Source organism: Acanthopagrus latus, chromosome 9 (genome assembly GCF_904848185.1).
Source record: "Acanthopagrus latus isolate v.2019 chromosome 9, fAcaLat1.1, whole genome shotgun sequence".
Classification (NCBI taxonomy): domain Eukaryota; kingdom Metazoa; phylum Chordata; class Actinopteri; order Spariformes; family Sparidae; genus Acanthopagrus; species Acanthopagrus latus.
The window spans coordinates 4,321,134-4,336,462 of NC_051047.1; the positions used below are offsets into that span (position 1 = coordinate 4,321,134).

The following is a 15,329-nucleotide window of genomic DNA, read 5'->3' on the forward strand; positions in this document are numbered from 1 at the left end:
CAGGATCAAGGTCCGCGCTTTGACTCAGCCACTCCAGAATATTCAACTCCTTGTCTTTAAACCCTCTCTGTATTTTGCTGCCCTCATTTTACCCTCTACCTTAACAAGCCCTCCAGGACCTGCTGCTCAGAAGCATCCCCGCAGCACGATGCTGCCACCACCGCGCTTCAGGACGGTGGTGGCAGCCACATACCTTTCATACAGAGTGATCATTTCTGCCTTGAACAGGCTGTGTGATTGGGTCTACACATGTATTTTTTGTGCTACTGCGAGCACACTGGAAACACTGACATTCCACATATCAAAAAAGATTTACCTGAGTTGAGATGTTTGCTGTTGACTGCTCTAGGAAAGCTAGTAACTGGACCTGGAGCTCAGGTCTTTTCGTCAGACTACTGTTTCCAGGATCAAGGATGAACTTTCACACATGTAATGAAACATGTGTGAAGCATTTGCAAGCAGCTGCCGTGACTAATCTTTTGTGTCTACTCCACAATAAAGTTGGTGAGTACAACGTTGCCATAACTGAGACAGCCCGCGGCCCAAATTATATAAACGGGACGCAGGCTGTAACAGAACAAAGGAACACTCTTTGAAAACATGTCGTCATCCTCCTTTGTTGGCTTCATCTCCACCAGCTGATTAGTGTAAAGCCTAAGAGGCCAGGACAACCTTCAAGGTTGCTTTTTCCGTCTGAATCAATCTTCGCAGACAGATGGAGGCCACTTGTAGTGCCGAGTGGCTACCATGGTTACCACATCATCCACACAGTCAGTTCTCTAGCTGTGATTTCAACAGAACGATCACCTCGTCAGGTCTGACTGTTTCCCTGGCTCCACCGCAAGCGCTGAGTGTTTCCCACAGTGTACACTCGTCGACCCACCCCCGCAGTTCCTCGGCATGAAAACACCGATGTGGACAAAACTGTTTTATTTTTTTTTTTCTCTCTGTTTGCTTTACAGTAAATATTTACCGCTCCCGCATGTGGATGTCTGCGTGGAATGACACACTGAGTCGACCGACGCCCATTTATGTTTGTGTGTGTGTGTGTGTGTGTGTGTGTGTGTGTGTCCCATCAACAACACTTGGAGACAACTAAACGCAAGCAGCTCTGTCGGCATGATGCAGGGCTGAAGGTCAAAATCCTTCAGCCAGCTAGGCGGTCGTACAGTCCCATCACCATCAGAACTGATTTCTTTGCATTTGCTGATTTTTAAAGGCTCAAGCTTTGTCGCCAGTATAGTCTGTATGAAGCTATTTTCTGTTGTGTCCAAATGTTTTTTTTTGTTTTTTTTTTTTCAGAATTTCTTCTATATATCTATTGGTTTACAAAATAAAAGCAATTCAGAGGCACAGTTGGGAGGCTGTGTAAAACATGCAGTAGAGTCACAAAGTCTGAGACCAATAGTCAAAAGACTTGTAAAACACTTCTAACTTACACTATTTCATTAATCACAAATGCTGACACAAGCCTAATAATCAGAGTGAAAAGTCCATCATTTTCAGAATATCTTAGTATTTGCTTTGATGACAGCTTGCACCCGAGCTGCATGGACTCCACAAGTTTGTGCAAAACCTGCTGACTCGTGTTTTTTCCCAGCATGATTCGACAGTGTTCCACAAAAGCTTCTCTTGTCCATGACAATCAGGAGGTCTCAGTCTCCTTTAGTCAGGCAACGTCCACGTTAATGAAACACGCAACACGAACACTTGCCCTGCCATTGACTCTTATTTAGTAATATTTTTTTCAAACTCATTTTCATTTTCATGTCTCATGTTTCGTTTATTTCTTGTTAATGTTTGACATTTTATTAACTCAGCCCCTCAATTGCCACCTGGGCCACATACGCTTGTTCTGAACACGTATGAAACGGGTCGCGACAGGGGCAACAACAGACTAGTAAGGTTCTCTTTCAAGCGGAAACATCTGCGAAAGTGGCTGTTGTCATAAACACAGTTCGTTTGCTAATGATTGCCCTCTGCTTTTTTTTTTTTGTTTGTTTTACACAGCGTTTTGTCTTTGTCTAGAACTGTACCTGTGCTCCTTTAAACACCGACTCCTCCATATGGCAGAGCGTGATCTTTCTATATATAGCAATTTGGAAGGAAGCTGAAATAGTTCTGCATGTGGTCTTACACAGCTGGTATGTTAATGATGAATGGAATCCAAACATTCACTCACAACCACAGCTAATCACTTAGCCTGGCTAAGTGAAGCAACGCTGGCTGATTTTCCGCTGGATCAGCTGCTAAATGTGTTCCTCTGTTTAGATAAACAGCCCGGGCTAATTCATTAAGACCGCAAACGGGTTTCCGGACAAGTTTACGGTGACCCAGGATGTGAAAAACTGTTAGGAAATACTATGTTTTGGCCTCCGGATGTATTTTTGGGGTCAGCCTTCTCAAATCAATGTTATGTCTCGGTAAACAGGGCGGCATAAATAACGAAGCACCAAATACAGTTTGTCATGATCAACAGGTTCACTCATGACGGCTGACGTTAACTCTTTCTCGGTGCATCTCATCGCCTTCGCAGTAAAAGCCCACTGGATGTCTGAATAATGCAGTGAGACATACAAGGAGGCGTCACCGAGGGCCGTTTACTGTGAGGCAGCAACAGGAACAGAACAAGTCAGCGTGAGTCAAACTTCCTTTTTTCGGCACATTTGTTCAGACTCCTCGATCACCTCCTCATGCAGCCATCACAGTGAAGTTTGACTTTTCTCCGTAACGTGCAGATAACTCCCACTCGTATACTGACACCAGGCGCAGGTTACGACTCACCTTCTCGGCGTCCTGCTCAAAGAGTCGGAGTTGGAAGCACTGGTCCAGCTTCAGCTTCCTGACGTGCCACATCTGATGGAGGTGTTGCCTGGTGGAGTGCAGCTTGTCCAGCAGACTGGCCACCTGGCAGGAGAGCAAGACCGAAGGAGTGCTGTGACGATGTTTCTGCTGATGTCTCATCAGCACGGAGCTGTGTTCTACTAGTTTGACTGTTTTCTTTACACATAAGCTGACAAACATGTAACCAATGATCTAAAGATTGTTGCTGTTTTTAAACCCCTCAGGCACGTTTTGCATTTAGTCTATCATTTTATCTATTAATAATTTTAATTCATATATTATTCATCTATTATATATTCCCCTCAGTGCTGTGATTGGCAGGTCACACCGGTGGGATCTGTATAACCAGGCAGCTGAAGCTTTTTTGCATTCTATATCATACACACTATTAAAAATTCTTATCTATTGCTCGGTTTATTTAATCCTTCTTTATTTATCGTTATATTAATTGCAGAGCACTTTGAGACTGATAAACACAACATACTTAAAAAAATCAAGTTATTAAGACACGTCTTTTACGCCTCATATCAAATAGCAACATAAATGCAAATGTGTGTAACGAACAGTGTGTGAGCTTTATGCAAACACTCTGCAGCATGACGCTCACTGCGCTCTTTATGGTGTAGTCTACCTGTGTATTTGTTAAGAGCATCAGTTGTTAAAACCATCAAACTCATCGTGATAATTGGTTAAAAGAAAAATGACCGCTTCACCCTATGCCGTGTTCTCTCTGTGCATATCGGTGTGTATACTGTAGATTTGTTTGCTGTTTACTTCCAGATTTCCTGGTGAGACTACACCTCAGCGTTTGTGGTTAATGCTCCGTGACTCAAGTGAACTCCATCAGCATATCTGACAACAGGCGTGAAAGCATCTGCAGATAACAACGTTTATTTACATGCACCGTGGCGGTTCACTCATTACTCCATATTGCTCCGCACAGATGGAAAATACTGTCAATCTAACAAGTACTTCTCCGAGCTGTTTACATCATCATGGCTGCGTCTGGTGAGCTCACATCACTTCACGCCCCTTTTTTGTTGCGCCTCTGTGCTGCTGGAGGGAGAGAACTGGACTTGCAGACATGCTGCTGACCTTTCTGCCTGTTCTGTCACGGCTACACTGATGTGTGTCATTAGGTAGGAGCATGATTTGTATATGCGTAAGGGGGCGGCTGTAGCTCAGGAGTAATCACAATCAGAGGGTTGAGTGTGAATGTGTGTGTGAATGGGTGGATATGTGTTGTAAAGCACGTTGAGTGGATAGTAGACTGGAAGAGCATGTCCATCTACCATTTCTGTGCATCTGAATGCAATACTAAATCGCTTAGGTTTAGTTCAGGAACCATTTCCATGTTCATTGCCAGCTGGAGAGTGACTTACCTTGGGCACCAAGCTCTGGAAGTCGGCAGAGCCTGAGATGCAGTTTCTCCCTGAAAAACCATCACTTGATCGGATACACTGCAGCAGCCTCTGGCCCTCCCGGTCCAACTCCTCCACTGGAGCCTTCAGCACCTACAGGAGAGGAGGACATCATGAGAAATGACTTAACATTATTCCTGTAGATGTTTCCTGACTTTGTATCAGAGTGACCGGACAGCAGCGCTCCCACCTTTTTCTTCAGCTGTGTGTGCTCCTCTATCAACCGACGAGATCCTTCCACATCTGCAGGAAACTCCTTCTTGGACAGAAGCTCCTGCAGCACACAGTAGAAACTGTGGTTATGCAGTTCCTTTAATCATGTTAAACTTCCCATATCTCAATCAACCATTAATATTTCTGCTCATCTGCCCATGCCCCACCTGCAGGTCCTCCAGTCTGGACAACAGGTGAACGGCGTTGGACATGAACTCCTCCAGAGAGACTCTCAGCTCCATCCATTCTTCATGGTTGTAGTCCAGAGAGCCTTCGAAGTCGTCCGTCAGTTGGGAGGGGTCCACCAGTTTGGCCAGACCTTCGACTGACACCATGCTAGTCTGGTACACAAGCAGAAATACAAAAGAAATATTTAAAACCGTGTTTTTAGCAGAGACGGATCAACCAGATATGTGCCTTTTGTTCCACTGATACATCCAGCTCTGACATTTACCGAAGAAAATAATTACAGATAAATGCTGTATGCAAATCTGTATAAACTAGAAAAAGGCAAGTCTCAGGACGTTTCAAACCAGAATACTGGTGCTTGATTCTTCTCATTTCAATCCATTTCAGTGTCTCTATACCTTCAGGAGAGTTTTCAGAAGACCATGTCAGTGGTCACACACGTCAGACGAATGAATCAATATAGCCTTCATGCAGACAGTCGTGTTGCAAATGATTCTTCATCATGATTCAAGAAAATAGTGATCATCCAGAGTGTAGCTCAGGAAATAAAGTGATTTAAAAAAAAGGCTTACACGTGCTTCACTTATATTCAACAGCATGGCTCTTTGGCAGGACAGAGTCCAATACAGTTAACAAACAGAGTGGAGAGCAGAGACAATGTGGAGATTGGTCTTCAATCATTCAAAATGTCTTTTAAATAAACTGTTTCAGTTCATCCGTTAGCTCATCTGTGACCTGGCTTGCTAACAATACCCGGGATGTTTTCCTTACTAAAGGTATCCAGTTCTTACCTGAACCAAATGAAAGTTGGGCTGTTAAACTGAAGCCTGAGCTAACTTTAGCCTGAGCCTTGAGCTGTTGTAATGCTAATGTTAGATGGCAAACAAAGTGTCAGCTAACCTGAACAGCTTTAGCAGGTTGGCTAGCTAAACCTAGCGGTAACTGTCAGCTAGCCTGAACTAAATAGATTTGCTCAACTGAACCGTTAACAAAGCTAACCTAGGTTAAACAATTTCACAATCATTAACGTCACTGAACTAGTCACTTAACACTCACCATGCAACTGTGGGTACATCTGACAGTTTTTTTAAACTTTCATTTTTGATCATTTTGGTTGTAATATTAATATGTACATTTTGGCAAAGGTGCTTTTTCTTCTCAATTTCTACCTCAGCTCATACAACTTGTCTATAACTCACTGTGTTCTGTGTTACAGACGGACGGCTGAAACTGTTGAAACATTAAAACCAGATTAAAAAAACATTTTTTTTTATTTCAACTCACTGTCATTACAGCATAGGCTTTCATTTTGTGGTCCCAGATAAGTTTTTGTTATTTTTAGTATTTTTCACAATATAGGGCTATTTACCTGTGTTTTCGCACATAGGCCAAATACATGTCATCTCCCTTGTGTCCTATAGGATTTTCTGCTCATAATAAGGGCACTAAGCCCTCATGCAACTGATAAAAGACCACATTTATTACAAAGATTGTTCCATGTGAAAAACATAAAAACACTATGAATTAAGCACATGGAAAATATATTTGAAGGGTTACAATCCTGAAAATGAATGAATATCTGGTAGTTATCATCAGGACTGATGTTTGGTAATTTTAGTTTCTGAAATGAAGACTGTTTAAACTGTTTAGGCCTCGCTCGCCTGAACAAAACTGAACAGTTAGCTTGCATATAAAAACATCAATATATATATATTTTTAAAAGCACAGAAGCCCGCTGACTGACCTCGAATGAGAACTTTGCACTGCCAAAGTTTGTCTTCTGCTTCTGCCAGAAGTTGTCCGGTTTGATGATGAGCGCCACGCAGATCTCGGCCGGGAAAAACTCCTGCAGCGTCTTCAGAAGGGGCTTGATCAGCTCCCACTTAGAGCCGCGCATGTCGATGATGACAGTAAAACCACGTTTACAGACATCCTCACTGACAGGGGAGACACAAGGCAGCAGAGATGTAAATGACAGAAGAGAAGAAAGGGACCACAGAAGCAGACAACGGGGAGGTTCAAAAGAAATGTTGGTATGCTGTAAATCCTAACAGAGAAATTAATTTATCTTACTGGTTCCTCTCAGACTGTTACATGGAACCAATTATAGAAAGAAACATTGACAGTGAACCAGTCGGCAGTACTGATCTACAAGAAAGTAGTCGTCTAAATGTTTTTCTACATATATGAATATTAAATGCAAAAAAAATCAACCCTAAATCAAGAACAATTCCTCCCCGAGTCTGAGCTGTATCCTCAAGACACAGACACTCTGAACACAGGTGTGTGGTGGTGAGATGCATAATTTCCCCATTTTGTAATTAATCACATCAGAGGTGCCTGAGATTTTGTATGTCGGAAAGAAAACGACGGCACATTTCAAAAACAGCCTGCGCGGGATCAAACCGTGAGGCGCAGAGGGAAACGCGGTGTTGCAGTAGTGCTGCATTTGACTAGCAGTTCATTAAGAAGAAAAAAAAAAAAGGAGATGGTTCACATGTTTCATACATTATTCACATCCCCTCATCTAATTATTCAGTAATAATTCTGTTCACATGTGGTACAGATCAGATCAAGTGTTTGTGCCCCGAGAGCAAGAAAAAGCACTGAAATGCATATTTTCGGATCTGTTTTCAGTCACATTCACGCGCGTAAATAGATACGATACGATAACACCAGAGTGGCCCACCAGATGGTGATTCGTCTGTGCTTGCTGCATGTTAATCTACGGGAAAACATGTGGTACGTATAGCGTACAAACCATAAGCCTACATGCGTGTCTGCAAAATGCTATGGGGCGGATCAATTCTAATTACTGTGGTGTCAAGTTCAAGAAAGTTCAACTGACGGTCACCAAGCGCATGACAGGACGTCACTTGAGAACAGAGGGAACAGATATGTCCCGTTGACCAGAAGCCGTTCTGACACCAGTTGTGTCGCCGGGCAGCGTGACACCATGCTGGAGAGCCCCTCACCTCCACTAACACGCTGCCGCTATTAACATAAATTCAACAAAGGCACGTCCATTATGATCTGCCTCGGGGAGGCTCAAACTCCACTCGTCACCATGGAAACAGCAGCTCTATTAGCAGGAGGAATCAGAGCGGGGCTGATACGGATCAAACGATAGAACAGATTTGGGATAGTTAAGTGTTCTAGTCAGTCAGGTAAATTGGAGTCGCACGCACGGACTAGATTGGAAACTCCCCCTGTTGTTACATCCAAGGGCACTCTGTCATCTGAGTGTTTGGTCGGCTAATAAAAACCTTCTTTTATCATAGCAAAGGTTTATTTGGCCGTTTGTTTTTGTTTTTTTTTTGTTTTTTTTTTCGCAGCTCATCAATGTAGGCTTAATGCCTTTCAGCAGGTGATACATCCTTGATGCAAAAGCCTGCTTAAGTGCACCACCGGAGGAGTTTCTGCTTGTAAGTGGACATTTCCACATTTCAGTTTGCTCCCGCTGCTCTCTATACTCGTAGCAGCCCCTGCTCGAAAGAAACCAACGCCAGACAAAAAGGCAGAGTCCACCCAAAACCTGATCACACGCTTGTTTTCAGTCATTTCAGTAGGAAATGATGTTGTTCTGTCGTTTGACCAGACTTCTAGCTGCAGCTGCCATTTCTGCTGACTGAATATCATGATCATCATCATCAGTATAGGATCTGCTATCAGGCCACTTCACATCAAATCACTTAAAATAGGTTTAGAATTGACCCCAAAATGGCCTAAATTCTTCAGTGGGACATTACGTGAAGGGTTACCGGAACTGGTTTGTTACGGATCATTGATCAATTTTCTCCAGAAGAGCATATCCCCCGTACCGTCCTCGGCATGTAATGAGGGGCAGCAGCAATAAATGGACCTGAAGTTAAGTGGGACCGACCCGCCGCTGCCTGCTGCAGACACTGCAGCTTTCATGCTGATGCAAATCAAACGCTGCTCACAGTCTGCCGGGTGACGGAGAAGAAAGGAGCGTTTGATTCCACAGTGCGGATGGCGTCGAAGCACTCCCCATGCACTTCACCCCGCACTTCTCTTTGCCAGTCCCATTCACTAAACGTCAATCATCCTACAGGCACAGTTCTGACTGCTTCCTATGTGTGTGTGTGTGTGTGTGTGTGCGTGTGTGTGTGTATACCTAGGAACAGTAGACAGGTAGGTTACCAGCCTTCTCAGGTCTTCCTGTTTTATTCGGTCGTGGTTACTCCTCGCAGGAAATGTCAGGATTGGTCCTCCTCGTTTGTCTCGCCCACCTGTGCACACACATAATAAGACAGAAGTGTTTAATGATGCCATGTATGTTGCATTCAAAGGAATAACCCTTTTATCAACAAATCATGTAAACACCTTAAGTGACATGACATTTGTCCTGCGAACAAGTTGTGACCCTGTAGCCAAATCCTGATGCAGCGTCTGCCTCTGAGCCACAGAGCTGCATGAGGAAACCCTGTCAGACACATTTGGTGAATCCTTCATTACGATGCAGTTAGCAGGCCTAGCAGGTAGCTGCAGTAGTGCTGCAGCAGTAGCAGAAGCTGTATTAGCAATAGAAGAAGCAGTCATAGCACAACTAACAATTGTGGTGGTTTTAACAGCAGTACTAGCGGTGGTAGTTGCACTTGTAGCAATGCTACAGGTAGCATAGGAAGAGCTTGTTGCAGCAGCTGTACAACTACAGTAGTAGTTGCAGTGCTTGTTGTACTTGTAGCATCAGTAGCCTACTGTTAGCAGAAGCAGTTCATAGTTGCACTGCTTGTGCAGCATGACCACATAAAAGTTACAGAGAAAAGGATTTTTTAAATGTCAATGATGCAATTCGAGTACACAATAACAGTAATCACAATATTTTTGTTATGAACTACATGACATGTAGATTAAAATAAAACAACTAAATACAGACCACATAGTCCATGAAGTACGACCATGAACACACTGTTATTACAGAGCACACGTCCACTCCATACTACAACCACTGTCACTCCATTATCACCAGTTAGACCACATCAGTGTTAATCTGCACATTACTTCACACTAATAGCTTTAATATCTTTGTATCAGTAACATAACTCCCATCACAGCTACATCATCCAGTAAACACACTTTCCAAGGGCTCCGAAATACAAACTCCCTCCCTCCCTGTGATAAATTATGTGTGTAGAGATGTTTTGGTTAGATTAATGTAAGAAACACAAACCACACTGTTTATGAAACTGCTACTCAGACATGGAAAATCGGTGTGTGCGTGTGTGCGTGTGTGTGCGCACACACACACGTACGCGTTGGGCGAGAGCATGCGGCTGTAATCTAAGGAGGAATCTCGATGACAGATTGTCGTTGGCACTGCGTGTTTAACATGCTCTCTCCCTTTGTCTTCCGTTCTGTCTCTAGGTCTCTTTCCCATTCTCTATTTCTAATTCCTAATAACTTGTGCTTACTGTACTCACTGGAATCATCACTAATAATGTATTATTATCTTTATTACAATAAGGAAAGAGAGATCTTCTGTATATATATTTTGTTTGTAAGAAAATAATCCATTCCAATACTGCAGTATGATCCTGTAGTATGATATACAAATGTATTATTGGCTATACTTTATGTTTAGACAATAAGAGCGCGGTTTGATGTGTCAGACTCAACCAGCAGATTAAAACAAATTATTTTTTTGTTTTATGTTTTGTTTTTTCACATTTTCACGTTCCATTGCCCCAACCAGCCATTTAGAAATCTGACACAACCTACAGTCTTTATGGGTGTACCTGGTTCCTAGTGACCAGGCCAGAGCAGACTCTGGACCGGAGTACAGCCTCTCTACATTCAGTCCAATCAGATCTGGGTATGGTCCTCTGGTTCTGCCACGGCCTTGAGTCCGGGTGTGAAAACACTTTTTGAAAGTTTTTTTTTTTTTGTTTTTTTTTTCTCACAATCTGTGCTTGTGTTCTTTTAAATTCACAGCAGCTGTCGTAGTGGAAGAAAATGTAGTATTCAATATCTCGGGGGCACAGCGGTTCTGGTTGGTCAATTCGCCAGGTCACGTGACGTTGTATCTTGTTTGTCCAGAGTCAAAATACATCACATGGCCGAGTGTGTGTGAGTGCGATGGCCTGCGGAGTGAAGCAGTTCATGTGTCGGCCTCCTCTGCTTGTTTTGGCACACGGTGATGTGCAGCGCCTGCCAGAGGGGAGAAGTTCACATAAGTCATGTTCAGGGTGTGAAGGGCCTGTGATGGTTTTCCCTGCCCACTTCCTGTCCCAGGAGGTGTGCAAGTGTTGGTCCACACCAACGATCTTTTCTGCAGCCCTGAAGGTTTGCATGGCTGTCACTGTGATATTGACTATGCTGAACGGGGTCACTGCTGGGGGCTCCTCCTAAAGCCCACTGTCATATCCACTGTTCTGACCTTGTTCGGCTGCAAGCTGTTGTGAATGTAGGCCCAGCTGTATGAAGATTTGTCACGGTCTTGGATCAGGCTGTGGACCCTGAGGAGTTTGACAGAGCGGTCACTAGAGGTTCAGAGATCTGGGGCCGTATTCACAAAACACGCCATGGCTAAAAGTAGCCTTGCGCTGACTGAGGTGAGAGAATTTCCTTAAAAAAAAAGGAGGGGTGAGTCATTCCTAACTTCTACATCTATGATCTAACACTAATTGATATTTTCACTTTGGCTCTATAAGTAGGTCCTGAGTCTGAGACAGTTTAGAAGCAGCCCAGGGGACTCCTCAGACACTGGCTGAGATGTGTCTCACAGTGATCATTAACAGTACTCTCTACTTCCTGCTACATATTCAACGAAGGCCATTAATGGAACTTGCCTTGACAAAATCCCTCCATTCAGAACACCATCTATCTATCTATCTATCTATCTATCCACACACCCATCCATCCATCCATCCAGCTGATCACTGCAGACATAGCTAGCAGCAGCTATGATCCTTTCCCCTATTAGATTGTCAGTGCTTCACAAACCCCAGTCCTTCAGATGAGACTTCTCTGATGGGGATGTGCTCTCAGACTGCAGCAGATATGAGCTTGGACTGTCTTGGATTGAAGGTTTCGGTGATTTAGCTGACTGACAACCCACCTGATACGAAGGCAACCTTCTCCTTCAACACAGGAAGAACGTCAGACGCCTTGATGCCTTCAGTCCTCAGTGACCCTGCAGGGAGACAGAGAGAGAGAGAGAGACAGTCAGTCAGTGGAGCTTTTAGCATTAATCCCATTATCAGATCAACATTCCTGTGAGGAGGGACACACCCACACACCCACACACACACACACACACACACACACACACACACACATCCAGCTCTTACTGTACACTTCTACACATCACGGAGGCATCTGTTCTTTTCTATTTCACATACTGCAACAATGCTATTGTGAGTGTTTTAATACATTCATGTTGTTTACACCAGTTCACAGGGAGTGTCAGCAGTCACTCTTCAGACATCTACATGTAATGTAAATATACGGTGAAACGAGGTCACGTCATCTTCATTCTTCCATCCTCTGCAGCCGCTTTACATCTCTGCGATTTCATTCCCCTCGTCTTGATCCGTTTCTTTCCCTCTCGGTTCATCTGGTCATCCGTCTGTCATGTTATGAAATCTCTCCCCCTCTCCCTCTCATTTTGATCAAAGCTCTCTCTACCGGCTCAGCCCTCCCTCTCTCTCTCTCAGCAGAAAACAGGCCCAAATGTCCGCGTCCCGCTGTGTGTGTGTGCATGTGATACACTGTCCTGGCTGTGAAGCACACACACTCGCACACACTCTCTCACTCAGACACACACACACACGCAGAGGCGCACACGCACAAACACACACACATTCCAAGAGCATTCCACAGTGAGAGCGCTAAGTCGGCAAAATCTATCTCAGGACACAGAAAGGGAGAGAGGGAGACGCCAGACCTGACTGGTCAGTTCCATGTTTTAAAACGCTGACATCAACACAAACCCCCTTTCATATTCATGAAATACAGAGGGGGAAAAGCCAGACTGAGGAGCCCACTGTCATATTCAATTCCACCATTTCCAGACCGAGATCGGTTAGCTGATATTATCATATGATATTTAATATACTGGCATCAGCCTATATGTTGTCTGATAGGCGGTGATATGAAGTTTTGTGTAATGAAGAAAAACATGTTCAGGGTATTCCATGCACTGCCTAACACAATACACAGATTTGATTGGCTGAGGAACGACAAGCGATTTACAGTGCAGTCAAGTAGTCTGTAAGTTTCCCCGACTGCTAGAGTCATGGAGGCTAGAAAAGCTGCACCAGTAAAAATAGAAAAACTCCCTAAAAATGTAACAATAGTTAATCAGTTATTGGTCGACAGCAGTCCCTGTATCAGTCGACTTGTGGTAACAGGTTAAAAAGGTTGGACGAATTTTGGACATGAATGGGGACGTCCCTCAAATCACCTGGTGGTTCAACTGTAAAATAACCTGCTTCTACCACAGTTGTATAGTATAAGCAATGCACCAAAATCAGATCGCTCAGCCACATTCAGAGGGCGTTCATGGCACGTGACCAATCAGAGGTGTTCACAATCCAGCAACTGAGCAATTAGTCACGAGCATTAGCGTCCTTCAAGGCTGATGGTCTAATTGATCAGTTTAATGTTGCCTCATGTAACAGCGTGAAAATGGCTTGCAGGAAATTGTTTTAATTCAAAGCTGAAGGAGCTGTTGAACCTACAGAGCTGGATCTGCTGCAGGTGACTCCACCGCATGAAAGCACCACCCCACTGTCTTTCCTAAGTCTTAGGGGAAAGATCAGAAAGATTCCTTTTCTTCCCTGTTGTGAAGTAAAGAATATGTCAGTTGTAGAAAATGGGATGAAAAGTCTTAAACCACCGGTGCAGCAGTTTGAAAAGGCCCAGTGTAAATACTGCAGAGTAGCGGCTTTGAATGTTTCCTCAGGCCTCAGTCGTCTCCACTGGGCCTACTGTGCACAGATTTTATGTTCAGGCTTCTACTGTTCCATTTGCATCGCCTCCAGCCACATTAGTGACGGCACAGTACAGTTTCAAACTGCATAAAAATGTCAGGTTTTATTTTCATACACACAGAGCCTAAGAGCTGCGCTGTTTTCAAAGCACAAAATGTCAACATTTAAAATACAATTTAGGAAAATGTAAGCATGCATTCATGTTGTGACAGATTTTCTGGTCCTTTGTGTTTTATATTTGTCAATACTAAATACCATTTTGGGGTATAGATTGTTTTTAAAGTGTACTGTGGTCATACCGTTACTATTTTGTGAAATTCTCATAAAGCATTTGTTTGACAAAAACATTGTTTTCACCCTATTTAGAGTCACTGTAACTCATCATAATCACAATAATCGAGTAATACCATATATCCTGATACCGGGAAATGTTTTTTCTGAGATGGTTATTGTACTCAAAGTGCTGTCTTTTCTACGCACATTGCATTCATTGCATTATGTTATGGTGTTAGCCCATTAAAGATGCCATGTGACGAGTCTCCGCAGGATGCTGTTTGGAATCACTACATACATGCATTTCAGGCAAAAAGAAGGAGGAAAGTCAAAGGGTGGGTCACAAAAGGTGCTAACACAACAAATATAGCAAAGCACCCGAAGACCCGACATGCTGAAGTCTATAGAGACTTTCGACAGGTGGGTGACAGCTCCCATTTTCTTCAATGAAAGTATAAAATTATGACCCAGCGTTGTGTCACCTTTGTATATTGTTTCAAAGTTTGAAATTCCAGTATCATGTTTTGAGGGGACATAAGTTCAATTTGCTTATAGAAGTTCATTCTTCAGCCCCCCAGGTAGTCCTCTTATGTATGTATGCCATGTGTATGCGTCTTGTATGTTTACTGCGTGTACCGTAACCACGCTGTCCCACATTGTCAATTATATTTGATAAAGTGGTACAAATAATTAAAAAAAATCTTGTTTATGAAAGATTTACACCCAGATCAGAATCCTCATCGTGCAGTTTCTTCGGATGCTTTGTGATTGACAAGTGCCCCGCCCCTGTCTGTGACATCACTCCCCTGAAGTCATGTGATTTTATCTACATGGCATCCAAGCTTAACTGATCCTAAAAGTCCTGTTGACTACATTTTGTTAGAAAAAGAGAATAACACTCGAGCTTAGGTGTCCGCAATTACTCAGTATCCAAGATTACCCAGAACCACCTGATGCTTCGTTTTCTCCCTGTCCCAGCACTCATTTCAGACCAAAACCGCTTCTCTCTCCACCAAACCAGCCTCCGGAGTGTTCGAATGTTGCTCTGCTGTTCCAGAGGTTCTCATCATTTGAAATGTCAGTGCAGTCAAATTCACAGCTCAAGTGCTGTCATTAACACGCATTTATAATGACATTGTTAGATGTCATCACGACCACTAAATAATGATTTTTTTGAAGCTGCCTGTTGACATTGGCTGTGATTTAGTGTTGCTGTATCCGCAGAGAGGACAAATAGAGTGTTTTTACTGTGGACAGACAGCTCTAAAAGAATGGCCCGGGAAGACTAATGTGACACATTAACTGGATAAAACAGCCTTTCTAAGCTTTATCTACGACCTAATCTGCCAAACAATATGAATTTTTAATAGCAGCCCTTAAATCAAAATCAACCTCATCTGTTCCCTTCAACTGGCAATGTTAATGAATGGCT

At 43.3% G+C, this 15,329-nt stretch overlaps 1 protein-coding gene across 2 annotated transcripts in view; it reads right to left on the reverse strand.

Moving 5' to 3' along the window:
- Positions 1-15,329, reverse strand: part of kalrna (kalirin RhoGEF kinase a) — a 148,354-nt gene that overhangs the window by 95,391 nt on the left and 37,634 nt on the right. For both annotated transcript variants that reach the window (XM_037109054.1, XM_037109053.1), the window contains exons 2-8: positions 11,749-11,823; positions 8,806-8,920; positions 6,412-6,604; positions 4,646-4,819; positions 4,456-4,539; positions 4,227-4,358; positions 2,785-2,907 (exon numbers count right to left, since the gene is read on the reverse strand). In XM_037109054.1, coding sequence (XP_036964949.1) covers positions 2,785-2,907; positions 4,227-4,358; positions 4,456-4,539; positions 4,646-4,819; positions 6,412-6,604; positions 8,806-8,920; positions 11,749-11,823 — 896 coding nt within the window. The remainder of the gene's footprint in view (positions 1-2,784; positions 2,908-4,226; positions 4,359-4,455; positions 4,540-4,645; positions 4,820-6,411; positions 6,605-8,805; positions 8,921-11,748; positions 11,824-15,329) is intronic.